General features: G+C 36.0%; 1 protein-coding gene across 1 annotated transcript; it reads left to right on the top strand.

Annotated features, from left to right (window-relative positions):
* The first annotated feature begins 13,070 nt into the window (after nt 1-13,070).
* LOC131336608 (dof zinc finger protein DOF2.4-like) lies at nt 13,071-15,869 on the top strand. Its single transcript, XM_058372516.1, has 2 exons — nt 13,071-13,900; nt 15,053-15,869. Exons 1-2 carry the CDS (start codon nt 13,290-13,292, stop codon nt 15,369-15,371), a joined length of 930 nt encoding a protein of 309 aa, XP_058228499.1. The 5' UTR covers nt 13,071-13,289; the 3' UTR covers nt 15,372-15,869.
* Nucleotides 15,870-17,177: the final 1,308 nt, after the last annotated feature.

Genomic DNA, 17,177 nt, shown 5'->3' with positions numbered 1-17,177 from the left:
ATGCTCGGCCAATAGTCTGGGAGCACCGTTACGTAGTGCTCTGGACCACTTCAAGATTACAAATTCTTGTGGAATTCACGACTAATGTATGGACTCCACATAAAATCCGAAACACTATGTGGTGGGGTTCACGACTAAGTAATTACTTCTTAAGACATGCTCATTAACTCTTCTTTACCAAACGGGCCCTTATTGTTTGCTTATACCAATGATGCACCAATAATTCACGAAAATCATTAATTTGTGTTAAATTAACCAACAAGGCCATCATACATCGTTAATTTCCTTGGTCGGTTATTAATTCCAACTTTTGTTCCCATCTTAACGAATAACGAGCTAGCAAACGAGAAAACTCTCATAAAAATTGCAACTTCTGTTTAATGTTATTCTAGTTTCTTGAAATAAAATGCTATAAGCAGTCCATTGTTAGGGTTTAAAAAGTGTCTTCAAATATTCCATCCAGACTCAAAATTTTGGTCCCTAGCTCTTTGGAAATTCAACTTTTTAAGACGACACAATCATTACTCTTCAAAATATATTACTAAACTCCCAAGAAAAAAAAAATCCTCATTTTTTTAAGTGCAACGATTACATTTTACCATTCAATTCATTTTTTACTACGCTTTTGTCTTTGAGTTTGAATATATGGATGACAGGCGAAAAAGGCAATGACATTTTTTCTCCTTGACTAGTCGACATGGACAAGAATTTTGAGATAGCAATAAAGGGTAGAAGAACAAAAATAATGGGACGCAAGGAGTAAAAGAGTATAAAAATGTGAGTGTATTAAAAAGTGTAAAAATTGCAGTGGCCTGCCGGACTATTTTGTTTGCCATGTTCTTTATTTATTGACAGCTATCAATAAAAGGACCCTTGTTTGAATTCACTACATGCTTCCTTTCGTAAGTATTTTGTATATTCGAATAAAAAAAAATAGAGCATCACAAAACCATTTTTGTCAATAACATGATTCCCGTTTCCACTAATAAAAACCACACAAAAACGTAAATGCATTTTACCATCTCGTTTCCACTAACAAAAAACACTAAAAACTTAACGCATTTTACCAGCTAGTTTCTACTAACAAAAAAGTTTTTACCAACGTACTCAACAACTTTTTCACTCACATACCCGGTAAAAACTTATTCACTACCGAAAACAACTTGACATTTCTTAACAACTTATTCACTGCTAGAAACACTTAACAACTTTCCAACCGCAAATAAAAATCTACAAAATTTTCACTGCCGGAAACAGCCTACAATGCCTAATTCCAGCTCTTTGCAACATTAAGAAGAGATAGACCAAGCCTTTATTTATAGTTCAGATCAGAGTACCATCATCATATGGTAGAGATTGAACCGAGAAAAAGCACAACTAAGGTGCAACTTTCACAGTTTACGAGCTCATACGATCTATACCATAAGTATATATAGTTTTAAGTAATCTAATTAATTAAGGCACTCATGGTTTCCCATGCATGTGGCATAGGGGTTGGGATCTTCAAAGTAGATATGTGGAATATGTTATTTAATCCACATGCATACATATATATATATATATACATATATATATATATATGTGGATCCTAACCTAACCCAACCCAAGTATTACTATAACTTATAACCATGTGATAAGACATATTATTAGTTTTCAGCCAAAGCCTGCAAAAATTGTTAACTTCCAAAGAGAGAGAACAAAATCTAATCTTGGTAACAGGAAATATTTGGATCGAAAAGGGAATATTGGCCTGGGAAACCTTAAGTTTGTCAGTAAATTAAACAAGGGATTCCGGAAGTTCAAAATCAAACATCCAAGATATCTCCCTCCCTCCCTCCATCCAATAAATATCAATCCACATGCCAATTATGCTTTGCCCCCTGAGAAGACATGATCTATGGGTATTCCTGAAGGAAGGATCTTGTCCATCCTAGCAAGCTTTTGTCGGCATGAAATTCCCATTGGTTTTCCCATCGATGGGTCCACCTAGTGCCCTAGCTATATAATAATTGGGTCATATATTCTTCAAGGTAGGGTACGTCCCTCTGAATATGCAGAGTTAAGAGCTGTATATATATCCATATATCTCCTTTCATTTTCATTTACGAACTCCCTTTTTCCCTTCATATTTCAATGAATGCTTACAAAATGGGGAGTACTGTAAAGTGACCTTTGGAAACTCTAGTTTACATGAAACTATATAGAGGAGAATCCTAAGGGAGAATACTTTGGCCTCAACAACGCAAAACACGTCTGCTTGTCCTATGCCAAACACATCACTACAAGTTAAAGTGATAAGAAGAGACACATTTGTTTTGTTTGTTTGCATGATTGATTTCAACTTTTGAGCCTAGAGTTAACCGGTGCTGGAGGTTGTGTCGGTATTTGTCTTTCAAGGTTGACTCGATTTCACTCGGCCGTAGGAGCACCGTCTTTAACTACCCGTTGAATGAACTCGTGTTTGCACTGTCTTTTGAAGGAAGAAGGATCTCAGCAAATCGATGGAGGAGCTCTCATTTTCGGTGTCTAAAAACAAATGAGGAGAACTCCTTTATATGTTGGAGGAGCCTCTGAAAAGCTCTCATTTTTTGCAACTGCTTCAAAATAGATTTGCGGGTGCGATGTAGAGTACCATATATAAAAGACTTAATTGAAATCCTCGCTAAAATCAATTGATTTTAGGAGAGAATGTGGAAAAATGGTCCGACATCAACCATCAAGACCTACATTGTACTTGAATACAAATTGTTGAGGTGCCTATAGAGCCAAAGAGAGAAAGAAAATGTAGATCAGAAGAAAATAATACTCCCTCCGTCCCAATTTAGTTGTCACTTTTTGGAGTTCGTGCCACTTTTCAATTGATTATATCTTGTAATTTATAATGTTTTAGGTGATTTTGAAAATATTGTATTATAGAACAAATCGAGATCTATCAAACAAGATACATATTGGATATAAAATTCATTACCAATTTAAAGATATAACTAGTTTTTTAATCCAGTTAGAATAGAACTGAGACAAGTAAATTGGGACCGAGGGAGTATGTGAAGAAGAGGAATGTACGTATTTCTTTGATAAATCTCTTCAAACTAAATCAAGTATTGTATTCCAATGAATTGGGGTCATCTACATGAACTTGAAAGATTAGATGAACCATAACCAAATCAAAACCTTAAGGTGGTTGGAGGTGGTTGCAGTGGCAAACCTCGTTGGTGTTGGCGGTTTCTGTAGCTTGTAGGTTTAGGGATTGTTTTGGGCTCTTGGTTTGGACCAAGCCCTTGTGGTCTTTGGGTTGTATTTTTTGAAGCCCGGACTTTAGGGTGTTGTTGGGCTTTGACCTGATTTAATGCAAAATTATTTAAAAATTAATGAACAATTCAGATTATCTGTTTGCAACCCAGAAGTGGGCCCCATAGGACTATACATCTCATAAATACCATATAGGTCGGTAGCTATAGCGGGGCTCATATATACGTGTGATAAATTCTTTTGCCATGATTGTGCAGTCATGAGGAGCAGCAGCATGAAACAATGCAAGTGGATGGAGTAGGGGTTGCTCTTAAAATAAGAAAATTTAAAATAAAAATAAAAAAAAAAGAAGAAGAAGAAGAAGAAGAGGGGAGGGGTATTTTAGTATGAGAAGGTAGTACGGAGAACAATACAACAGAGGTTTTACCGAATTCAAAAGAAAGAAAGAAAGAATCATTCATTCACGGGGACTCTAAGCACAGTCGCAGCAACTCAGAGAGTAGTACTGTATCTGTATTCGTGAGGACAAACAAAAACAGACACCAAACGTAAATAAAGCTAGGAGACCTATTTTAGGTTAACTGCGTGCGTACGTCCGTCTGCGCGCTAGCTAAAAAAGACAGCGATAGAAACTGATCGATGATTCACAACTGGAACACTATATATATATGCATGCATTCAAACAAACAAACAAACAAACAAAAATTACTAAATTACAGCTAGCGAATTATTGGAACTGGAACTAGTAGGAGTACGTACTCCATCATCCTCCACTTACCACAAAGAAAAAGAAAAAAAAATGTGTGTGACTGTGTGTGTATCAATTAGGTAGGGGACCCAATGTAAAAGCTGAGCTGCCTCCCCAAGGGGAGACATGAGGACGGGTTCACACAGAATGTGGGAATTTGAATTGGATTCCGATTTCGATGGATTGAATTGAATTGAATTGTGCAGCCCCATTTTCACACCGAAAATGACATAGAAACTGATCGGAGGTACCGACTGTCACGGAGGGTTATTTCAGGTCCCGTACGGATAATTCAAGTCGTTTAATAATTTGTTTTTTAAAAAAAAAGAGATGAGTGGGCCTAGTTAAGAATTAACTCAATTCGATATATGTAGGTGTTCAATTTAATATTTTATTTATTTTTCATTCAGATTTTGAATCCTCAGATTATTCATGAGGGATTCAGAGTGGGCCATGCATGGCCGTCGGAACCTCCGGTCGGTTTCCATAGCACGGTTGATTTCACACCATGCATTTGCATGGTAAAAGATAAAGGGAAAGGCGAACTTCTCATATCCGAGATCGAGAGAGAGAAAAAAACCCATTTATCAAGGGTAAAGTGCTCCCCTTCGCCACCGTAAAAGGGTCGTGAAAATACTAGAGAGGGAGAAGCGTCGTGAAAATACTAGATAAGGAGGAGGGGAAGGAAGGGACGAAACAGCCTAGGGTTTTTGCTTCGTAGAGAAGAGCCTTTGGGGTGGAGAGGAAGGGTCAGCACATAGCAATATGAACCCAGAGGTGCTATAGTGCACCCTCGGCACTACACCGTGTAGTGCGGTCGATGAGGCCGTCCATTTCAGTAATGAACGGCTCAAATTTTCATCAGAACAATAGAAATTACGGCCAAAACTTATACAAAAAATCAAAAAAATATACAAAGTACCCCAAAATCCCTATCTTTAGAATATAGCATATTTGTGTTCAGTGAACTTTTATTAAATTTTGATCCTAATTTAAAATTTTTTTTTCTCATCAAGATGATTAGTAATCCAAAAAACTTGACCGGAAACCTATGCAAATTAAAAAAAACAAGACAAAAAGTAAAGCAAAATATACTAATAACTACAGTAATTTTTAAGCCCTATGCAAATAAAAAAATACAAGACAATAAGATAAGTGGTGAGATAATAGGCAACACAAGAACCAAGCGATGCTCTAATGAAAGAAAATATTCTCTGTTAGGTAGGGAAGAGTTCTTTTTTCCGCAAGATTGTAAGTGTAATTTACTAATTTTACAGTAATTATTTATAATTTAATATCCCACTTTCAATAGTCCCTAGTGGTCGCGGGTGGGAAGTATCTTTAAATTTGCATTGAACTTCTGAATACTCTGTTCGGATGTGTATCGGTTAGTTCCGTCGAACGTATTGATTCATTTTCGATTCAAACAGATCGGTTTACGCACTGCTGATACTCGACCGTTACATGTTATATGTATTTGAGCAATTATTTTCTTTTGTTAAACATTATTTTTGACATTCACAACCAATGCAACTTAATTCTCGTTACGTACCGTTCAATACTCTTGATACCATTACACCACAACCGTTACGGTTACGTATTCCAATTTAATTCGTTATTTAAAAGCTTGACCAGATTATCTGCCCACACTGACCAAACTGTCCTAAGTCCATGGCGGGTATCATGTCACAAGCGAGTGCATGGCAGAGAGAGAGAGATAGAGAGATGAGAGATCCTGTCATTTTCAGCTGCTATATCTCTGCGATATACAGTAAAATGGACTCCACCATGCACATGAACCTAATTAAAGGGGATAAGTATATGAATAAATATAAAGTAGTATATATATAATATGGTCAGGAGAAGAATATGTCGGGTCTTTGTTTTTATCCTGAAACCCTCTGAAACGAAGGCCTCTCCGGACGGCACGCGCGATCAGGTGCAGTCTTTTACCAAAACAACGGATGACTGGTACTATATTACATCTCGCTACAATACAATAGGGCACCATCCCAAAGCGAGCCAGCTAGGATTCTCTTCGCCAAAAATTCATGTCATGTTTCTGTATCGCCAAGAGATTATTCAGTCGTTGAATTAAAAATAGTAAAGAAATTTCATACAATTCAACTATTGAAAAATTCCTCGACCGAGACGCACAGAAATTTTTGGAATAGAGGAAATTGTACACGAATTAAAAAAAAAAAAAAGAGATTGTACCTCCAAAAGCTTTATTTTCCTATGAAAAGCCAAAGAGGAAAACTCTGATCTCTATAATTGACCAAAAGTACATGATTAGCCATGTCCTCTCTCTCTCTCTCTCTCTCTCTCTCTCTCTCTCACACGGTCTGTCATTTTCACATGTTGCTGATCTCCCATCTTTGGTGCTTCAAAGCTTTCACAATCACAAATAGTACATGAAGAGCTAGCACCTTGTGGTCCATGTTCACACACCAAGTTGTGTCACTATCCTTGTTGATTTATTGTCACATTAGCGCATTGTTTTGGATAGAATATCTGACAACTACTTAGCAATTTCAATAATTAAATTCAGGGCCAGTTAGACTGGTAGACTAAAGATTACAACTATAAGGTTGCATTTAGCCTAAATTTAAGCTATTGTTTTTTAGATCCTCGTCCTATATATCTGAGTTCATATCCGATCGATTCTCGACAAAAAGAAATTCTATTCATTACACGTTTTGATGAGCGAAATCTAAAAATAAAAATAAAAATAAAAATTGTGTAACTGAAATAAAAAAGAGTTCGCTAAAGATGAAAAATGTCCGAGACATGCAGGGATGGATCGCGGAATATATGCTAGTGGGGGCACCTCTTAATCAAAATGGTGAATGTTCATTTTTTTTAATCAACCATAGTGAGATCGCACAAAAATTAAAGCATGCATGCATTACTAATTACAAAAAATTATAATGCGTATTTTTAAGTTAAATTAGGTAAAAATGAGCACAAAATCTCAGACAATATTTAAGGTACGTTTTCAATGAACATCAACAAATTTTAAAATGATCGAGCTAGTTTTATTAATGCATTTATTTTAAAGTATTTCTCCCAAACGTTTAAAAATAAAGAGAATCAAGAAAGAGTAGCTCCAAATAGACAAACAACTCGTAAAGTAACAAATATAAATGCACCATGTGATGAAATTCAGGTATAAAACTAATTATATATGTGTATTTTTAAGATATATACAAGTGTGTATATTTATTTTTTAGCAAACTTTCATAATTATGCTAATTTATACAAAATTATTTTTAAAAAATATTTTAATTTTGAGTGGGGGCACGCGTTCGAGTGGGGGCACGTGCCCCCATGTGGATCCGTCCTTGGAGACATGTGTCTTTAATATCTTTATCATCGTCTTCTCTAATCTTTTCTCAATCTCGGATTCTCGATCCAAGTTCATATACTTGTTTTATTCCTCTCGTCGAGAAGAATAATCCATCCCAAATTTTTTTTTATGAAAGCTACTCCATAGAAAAATTACTAAATTTATACCGGCCGTTGTAGCTATTAGTATTGTTCTTGGGTTTTTCTTCCTATTTTTCCAATAGAGATATGATATGGACACCGACAACATCCCGACAAAAGTTCAAATACAGACGTGTCAATAATTTTGAGATGCACGTAGATTCCACACAATGCATGTGAAACCTACACATCAACTGGTTGCAGACACATTAGTACGTATCAGGTTCAAAATATCTATTTGGAAAGTATTTAGTAAATTTCCTTTTCAATGAAGTTGCACTCCCAAATTCATCTCAATTAAAAGTGTGAACTGGAGTAGAATTTAGCGCGATAGTTTTGTCCAGAGGTCCAATAAAAGTTATGTTTTCCCTCCGGTTAACGGGAGTGACTCATATGATCATGGAGAAAAACTTCTTTATGGAAGTGAATCGCTGCCATCCAAAAGTATTTTTGGACGGTCCAGATTTTAATAAAAAATTTTGGGGAAAAAGTTAATTGTAACCGGTCATAATTGAAAACAAATCTCAACCATTAATTGAGCGAATGGACAACTGAAATTGCGCCGCTCCGTAAACACCCTATTCACGAAGCGGCCGTGAAAAAGTCTATCTCATGATCATGAAGTCATAATAAATGTATACGTAAATCAGGCTCAATAATGCAAATGCCACATAGTACATAATTAATAAGCAAAATGAACTTTTTAAGAGATGCAGGATTACTGGTTTAGCCGCCCATGATAGGTTATTAATTGTGAAAAGTACTGGCCACATGTATCACTCACCAGACGCAGAAATAATGTTGGAAATTAGGAGAAGTTGTATTACAAGCTTACAACCTTTTCAACAACCAAAAGGGTGATGGAGTGGCCAGCAAAATTTCTAACAATGTTTTTTTTTTTTGGCAAAGCAGATTTAAAATAACCAGCCAGTTTTATTGAATATATTGAAGATTTTAAGTCAAAAAGATGTATGATAAAAACATTAAGAGCTGAATTATAACAATTAACTTGATATAGTTATAAATAAATTTTCAATGTATTACTTGTAATTTTGTTTTAAAGAGATACTAATAGCCGACATACATGTATGGTGTGGCGATGGAGGAGGAATGGTGTTGGAGAGGTGGTGACTACATGTAGTTGGAAGATAGTGTTGATCATGGTGGTCGCAGTGGTAGGCGGTGGTATGGTTGGTTGTAGCAGAGATGTTAGTGGTGTAAGGATGGCAAAGGAGGTGATGGTGGAGATCAGGTGGCAATGGTTGGGGTTGGGGTCGGGCCTAGTGATGACATTAATGAGTGTGGTGTAGTAGTGGTTGTGGTAGCGGCGTTGGAATAGGGTGGGGTGGTGATAGTGGTAGTGGTAAGGGAGTTGAGGTAGTGATATAACGATAGTTGAGGTGGTGGTGATGGTGATGGTAGTTGTGGTGACGGTAGTGTAGTGGTGGTGATGATTAAGGTTGTAGGTGGCGATGATGGTGGAGGAAGTAGGTGGCATAAAAATAAGGATAAATTCGGTCAAACTTAAGTAACCACTAGGTTATTAGATTTTTATAAGTCTTTTTTGAAAACCGATTTTTATAAGTCTTTAAGTCTACATTTTTAAGCGGTTCTTAAAATTATGTATAATTTAAAATATACCTACATTTATTTTATTTTGTTAATAGCGAAGATATATTTTATAATCTTTGAAAACACATATTACAAAAATTAAAAAGATCTTAATTAAGCAGAAGACATCAAGACGAAGCAAGAGCATACCTACAAAAAAAGGCACCCCTCAAATTGACCATCATATGCTGCCATGATTCAAAAGGAATAAAAAAAACTCCCCAAGTTTACAAGAAGCCAACCAAGGCATACCCCAAAAGGAATATCACCAAAACCCAATCAAGGCAAAATAACCATTCTATGAACCACCACTCCCGAAAAGACTAAGGCCATCCACAGTGGTATAACCAAAAGACAATAGTTGTTAAAGTTAACAATATTTGTGCAAAAAATGGCTCACAACGGTATAATCAAACTTAGCAACATCCTTAGAAATAATCAAATTTTAGGCTTTGGATAACCAAAACTAGCAACCTTTTTCAATAATCAAAATTTGTGAACCCCACACTACATAAGTTAACTAGTTTCAAAATTTATATATACACGTATTTCAACTACTATTTTATTCTTCTCTTCTTCACTTGCTCTGTATCTTCTTCACTTCAACCATAAACTGTTTCTCTTTCTTTTCCTTCAAAAGTGAAGCTCATATTTCTCGATCATCTATAATTTAACTCATCGTTGCTGGATTAAGGTATTTTACTTTTCTTTTACGTTTCTATTTTAGGCTGCATTCTTATGAATTTAACTTAAACTTAACTTAAATCTGAAAATTGTCTTTATTTGAATTTTTTTCGCATTTTTTAGTTTTGCGCCAAACTTTTATAGGTTATTGATTCGTCTCAACGAGAGGAATCGGGAAAAGTATTTTTTATTTTTTTTTTACTTTTACCCAAGTATTTTGATAAATAATCACTTTTTAGCAAAAAAAAATTGATTTTTTCGACTAAAAAGTGGTTATTCATTTTTTTGTTCCTCCCCCTATGGTTGAGTAAACAAAGAACCTTGCAAAAAAAAAAAAAAAAGAGGAAGAACCTTGCATTCTTTTCCCATATTAAGAACACATCTGATTTTTTTTTTTGAAAGATTAAGAGAGTAGTGGATTTGTGATATAGGCTATAAGAATAGGAAGAAAAAAAAATCGGTGTTGTTTTGATAGATAACTCTAGGAAAAACATCATATATTCGATATATTTTTTCCAAAAAAAAAAAAGTAATGGAGGGAAGTGAATGGCAGGAAACAAAAGAGGAGAGAGAGATTGTGTGAAATTATAGTGGACTCTTTATTTTGGTTATGGGTTAGAAGTGACCATTATGAACCTCAACATTGTTAAACTTAGCAATCTCTTAAGTGAATAATCAAAAGCTGATGTGTCAACTTTTGGTTATCCATTTTTTATTATACCACTGTGAATGGCCTAAGGATCAACTATCACGATGAGTTAATAATCGCTTAATATATTCAATTTTAAGTGTTTAATTAAATTATCAAACAACCCTTAATTATGAAGTCAAAAGAAAAACACAACTAAATCTTACAGCTGTGACAAAGCTTGAAGCTTCACAACAATTATTCCACTCGTGCGGATTATTTGGGTTTGGGCTTCAACAAATGTGTTGCACACCATGGGCAATCAATTTTGAGACTTAGGTCTTTTTCTTCTTCTTCTTTTTTTTTTACACAAGATTTAGGTCTAATTATTAATCCCTCCTTCCCAAATTGTTGATCCTGCTATTTGGGATCTCTCAAAAAATTGGCTATATCTTTTAATTGATAATATTTTTTTTATCAAATATAGATCATGTTTGATAGATTTCACTTAATTTTACTATACAAAATTTTTAAAATTATAAAAAAACATTATAGATTGGTACATATAGACAATTGTATGAACAACACAAAAAGTGAAACAGAACCAACAATTTGGGACGGAGAGAGTATTATGAAAAACGCATCAAACCCATATGTTCAGATACAAATGTATTCCGAATTGTTTTACGTGCGTAAATTTCACACGCATCATGCATGTGAATGACATAAATTGGACGATCTCAAACATACCTACATGAAATTTGTATACGTACAATTGTATTCGTAGCATTGAGCTTTGATAGAATGTGATCGAATTTGTGGAAGCCAAAATTCAAGCCAGAAGTCTCGGGGCAGTAACTTTTTGAAGTTGGTGGTCTGTGGGGACATATGCTTTACCACGTATTTCCACGTGATTAAGCCTCTCCCCTGAACATGTAATGATTGCTTTGAACGGCATAATCATCTTCCATGAAGGATTAAAGAATCACAAATCTCTATTCATTAAGGCTAGATGAGAAGCGTTATAGAGCTATGTTAGCTTCGGATTAATATTTTCTGATTTGAAGAGTTCGTTTATGATACTTTTTGTGGGCGTTTTTTTATGGGTGTTATATCTTAGTTGACACATTGCCAATCTCAGATTATTATTTTCAATTTGGGTTATGGCAGCATTTGATCATTGATGTGAGGGGTTGCCATTTTGTGGTTATCTATTTGTCCCGTTGTGATGCATCGTGCTTAGAATTCTTTTAATGTTTATAATTTATTTTCAAAGATTAATAAAATATTTTTTGCTCTAAAAACAAAAAATCTATATTGGCCTTAAAAAAAAATTAATAGCTAGATTAAGCCCAACCCTTGAACTTGATTCCAAGCATGATGTTATTATTATTAAGTAGTAATTGTTAGCTCTTCTCCCCACTTAACCACTTTAATTGTTAGCTCTTCTTATAATAACATCACTCAAATATGTTGAGATGGAGGACCATGCTTTTGTTGAGTTGGATGACGATGAGTTAATTCGGGCGTTTCTTTCTGGTGGTTCTTTCTATTTTGGTGGGCGCCTTGCCTTCCTTCTTTGGATCTCGGGTGGCAGTCGCCATTTGTGTTTTTGGTCTGTTTAATCTTTGTATATCTTTTTCAAATTAAGATTATTAAATTTCTTTTGCCCCAAAAAAAAAAAATCAAATCAAATCACTCAAATGTTTTACGACCCTACTTAATTCCACTAAAACACCTACTTAGATTCCTTGCTTCACTTGGTACACCTCTATATATCTATGTTTATCTTTTTTTAATACTAGAAACTAATGGTGCATGGCACGTGCCACGTCGAAATAATATACTCCCATGTAGTTTTTCCGGTTCGAGCTAGAGGATCAATTTTTGATCTTTTACCCTATTATCAACCACTTTTGAGACTCTAGAGTTATTCAGCAGGCAAACCTTTGTAGCTTCAAATTAAAATACTCCAACAATTTTTATTTATTTTTAGTATGAGTCAAACCTACGAACTCAAGTTATCGATTTTAGATATTAACCGGGCCGGGGGATATTTTGAAGAGGACAACATATATCGATATGTCTTTATTTCCGAACTTCATATATTATAGCTCAGAGAGATTAGTCAGTGCCCCAAGAGTAGGGACACATGGTACCCTAATTCCTATTTCTAACAAACGTTTGTGTGGACTCCATACTCCTGTGGTGGGAACCAAACATCTCTATAGAAACCATTTAGGCTTAGTATAACTCCTTGCAGTCTTCTGAGGTATCGAACAATAGGTTTTGTATTTGAGCAATAAGTTTTTGACGAGCCGAGCTCGAATACTCTAAAATTCGGCTCGACTCGTTTGCAGCCTTACCCACAACTTATTAAGTTAATAGTATTTCTTTCTGATATCGTCTGAATCATGAGTGTAATTAACAACTTGTAATTTCGTAATTATCTACGTTTCTGATGAGAGAGAAAAAGTATGTATATGATCAGAAGGGTAGATTGGGAAAAGAAGAAAGGTCCACACCTCCTTCCAAAAACAACCACTACCAACCAAATCTAAAACGACTAGCAAAACATTTTCAAAAGCTTAATCAAAGTGGTTTCTCACTCCTTTCCTCCCTATATTAAAGCTTTGTCTACCCCCCACAGTCCTCTATTCTTTTACACCCCCAAAGACCAACCCAACAGCAAAGTCTCTATCTCATTCCTCTCTCTCTCTCTCTCTCTCTCTCTCTCTCTCTCATCAACCCCCAAAAAAACCCTACTTTCATCATCTTTTCCGCTCCTAAAAAAGACGAAGACCATCCCTTTATTCTCTTGCTTTTGGATTGTTGTGTGCAAAGATCTACAAAGAAACAAAAGAAAGGGGGGGAAAAAAAATGTTTCAAGAACTGCTGGGAGGTGCTAATTCACTCATTGGAGGAGAGAGAAAACCCTCTCTCTCTAACCCTTTTGAGCCCTCCCCGTCTCCTTCTCCCTCCCCTTCTCCTTCCCCTTCTTCCTCCGCCGCCACCGCCACCCCAACCACCCCTGCCACCTCGGCACCGCCGGGGGTGGAGAACCAGAACCTCCGGTGCCCCCGGTGTGATTCGTCCAACACGAAGTTCTGTTACTACAACAACTACAACCTCACCCAGCCGCGGCACTTCTGCAAGACGTGCCGCCGGTACTGGACCAAGGGCGGGGCCCTCCGTAACGTACCCATCGGCGGCGGTTGCAGGAAAAACAAGAGTGTCGTCAGCGTAACGTCGGCCGCGAACGGGAAGTCGAGCGGCGGGGGAAGGTTTATCAAGACGGTGTCGTCTGAGGGGGGAAAACCGGTCTTCGGTGGCGGGTTTGAGCAAGAGATTCCGGTGAACCCGGCTTTGTGGGCCTCGCCGGCACAGAACTCTCATCTGCTGGCTTTACTGAGAGCAACCCAGAGCCCAAACCCTAACCCTAGTCCGTTGTCGAATTTTATTGGGTCCATGGGGGCAACAGAAGCTATAAGGTATGGGTTCAGTATGAGTTTCGTGTCATCCTCTTTAAATGTTTTGTGTTTAAAAGATAAAAAGGAGTTTGTAACATTTTTAATGAATCATTTCTACTGAAATGGTACTCGTGTAAAGAAAAATATGAAAGCAAGTTTTATCATCATATATAATCATGGTTGGCTTCTTGTTTTCCTTCGGATGTGAGTCTCGGGTGCCGTCGATGTGTTCGGTATTCTTTTAATCTTTGTAATCTTTTTTAAATATTTATAAAATATTCTTTCTTTCTTTTTTTGCGGATAAAAAAAAAAAAGTTTTGTGAATCATCAGTCTAACGAATTCGAGCGTTAATAATGTTCGAATTATGGTGATAAAAGCAGTTAACATTTTTGATGAATCATTTTTTTTTTTTCTGAAATGGGAAGTCATCAACCGATTACAAATTGAAAGCATGCGCAAGAAAATGGATTTGAAAAATGGACTCAAACTAATGTGTTCTTAACGAACGAAACTTATACAAAAATTAGGAGTCACTATGATGAATAATTCTACTATCACATCGTTGTGATGAATTCTTTGTATAAAAATTGCCTTTGTAAATTACCTGGCATGAAAATAAGATGAATAATTCATTATTTTGACAAACAGTTGCTATTTGTGGTGTTTAGTGAATATTTTTTTAGTTTTTCATTAAAAAAAATGAGATTAATCATTCATAGGAATTGAAATACATAAAAATAATATAACAATAATAATAATAAGGACCAAAATTGAAAAGACGCAGATAAAAAGGTGAAACTACCTCCTTTTTTCTATTTTCATCTATAGAAAATAATTTTGGCTGGCCATGGCTAGCTGTCAACTAATTAAATTTCAAAGATTTTCTAAAGATTAATAAATTTTTTGCCTTTCAAAAAAAAAAACTAATGAAATTTCACAAGTATTTGTAACAATCTCAAATTGGCACAGAATTGTTGTTAGCTTTGCTTAGAGATATGATGCTCCTTGTTCCTTTTAGTCTTTGTAACAATTTCAAAAATTAATCAAAATTTTTTTTTCCGTTTAAAAAATAAATAAATTTCGCTAGTCAAGACAAACGAAAATCCGACACGCACCTACCAAAAAATCAGAAACATTAACCTGGGTCCTTTCCGGCCGTGTGTCCTATGCAGTTCTTTCTGGAGAAACAACCAAAACCAAGCCCAACAAGCGCACCAAAATCATCAACAACAGCAACAGATTGGGTTGGTACTAGCAGGTGAAGTTCAAAACAATGGGATTCATGAAATATACCAAAGGCTCAGATCAACAGCCAACTATTATCCTCATGATCACTCATCACCACTGCTTTTCACTGCTTCCTCATCTTCTTCCGCCGCGGTTTTGGAGTCGGCTCCGGTTTCTGCTGCAGCAGCTCATGAAATGGGTTACTGGAATCCCACGCTTACCTGGTCTGATCTACAACCAACTACTAATGGTGCATATCCTTAATTAATTCCTGTTTTGTGTCTTTGATTTGTGTTTTTCTTACTCCCTCCGTTCCAAATTGTTTGTCCGGTTCGCAAAACGATGACTCAAAAATAATGCACTTATTTCAAGAAAAAATTCAAACTTTTTTCATAAATTAAAAGAACTCATCGATATCTAGTGAATTGTTGAAAAAATTTTGATTTTTTCTTACAAAAATTGTATTATTTTTACATTTTCGTTTTGCGGACCGAACAAACATTATGGAACGGAGGGAGTACTTCATATGCTAGGGGTTTGGTGTGGTAACAGTGGTATACTGGTCACCTAAAGGCTTGTAGAATCAGGGTTTTTTTTCTTTTTTCTTTTTTTTTCGTTTCCCTCCTTTGTTTTCTGCAGTAGCCTTTCTTCAATCAAGTATGTGTGTGCTTTAATTAAGGTGTGTTTGGTCTTGTGAGGTGTAGTGGTGGTGTATTATACCCAGACTGAGAAGTGTTTTCAAATGGATAAAGTTTAAGTTCATTTTGGGTGATTGTAATGTTCGCGAATCACAAAGTCTACTTATACGCCTTTAAAACACAATTCCGAAGATAGCTATGTATTATGTTAGTTTATCGCATATGGATCATGTGCATTGAACATGATGCACAAGGATCGCGTGCATCGAACAATTTTTAATGCAATTGTACCCGGAGTTGTATTTTAAAAGTTTGTGTAACATTGCTCTTTGTAGATTGCATTTGCATTGCATAGAATTTCATTAGTTTGATCAACGGCCTTAAACAATGGGCTGAACTTTTAATTTTCAACATAGGCCAGAGTCATTGGCAGCTCCAGAAATTCTTACTAGTACAGTCATAGAAGTTTTTGTTCATGTATGAGCTTAATTTGGTTAAATAACGTATCCGCCGTTCAATACCATTACACCCTTGATATATATATATATATCGGGGAGGTGAAAAATTGTACGCATATTTTTCGTTTCTCGTTATTTATTGGGCCGTTTCTGATTCACGGACCGATTCATAGCCGTTATAGCCGATATTCGACCAACACAGATGATTTAAGCAATTAAAATTTTCCGATTGATCGAAAATGATTTCTTAAACCCGTCCGCTACAACCAATTTCCGTTGCATATGGCGCGATGCTCCCGATATTTTTACACAACAATCGATCGTTACAACAACGTGTCCCGAAATCGTTTTTTAAAACCTTAATTGCTTCGCATGTAGATTTAAAAATATAGCATGCCATCTTGATTGATTAGTATATAATCCTCCGACAGAATAAGATTCACCTCTGACACAGTACTATTCTACGAACAAATCGTCTAGCTAGCTACCTGAACACATATCAATGAAATCTGAAGATTTAGAAGAACAAAATAGTATATCTTCTTGGTTAACTAAAAGTTTCTACATATACCCAGACATAGTAAGTACGTCCATGTTCACAAGGCCAGGTGGGGATTTCGGACAACTACTGATGGAATGGTGGGTGGCAGATCAAGATTCGTTCGTTTGCGTTGTTTTTCCATGACTAGCTAGCTCTCTGAGAAAAAGCTAGCTAGCGTGAATACTGAAGGGTTAAATTAAAGCAGCTAGCCTGAGGAAATACTACTACTCCTACTTAGTTAATTAATAATTCATTTCCTTCACCGACAGCAATTTGATTGCTTCTTCAAGGATTCATTCCCTCCTGGCCGGGCCACCTGATGCATGCCATATCCAATTGACACTTGTTGAAATGGAGGAGGCTGGGATAAGATCAGTGCTTTAGACGATTTGGAGAAAGTCGTGGAATGAGAAAAATGACGAGGACTTTGTGG

Source organism: Rhododendron vialii, chromosome 8a (genome assembly GCF_030253575.1).
Source record: "Rhododendron vialii isolate Sample 1 chromosome 8a, ASM3025357v1".
In the NCBI taxonomy this organism is placed as follows: Eukaryota; Viridiplantae; Streptophyta; class Magnoliopsida; order Ericales; family Ericaceae; genus Rhododendron; species Rhododendron vialii.
Note: the sequence above shows the minus strand (reverse complement) of the source record. Positions and strands in the feature narration are given on the sequence as shown.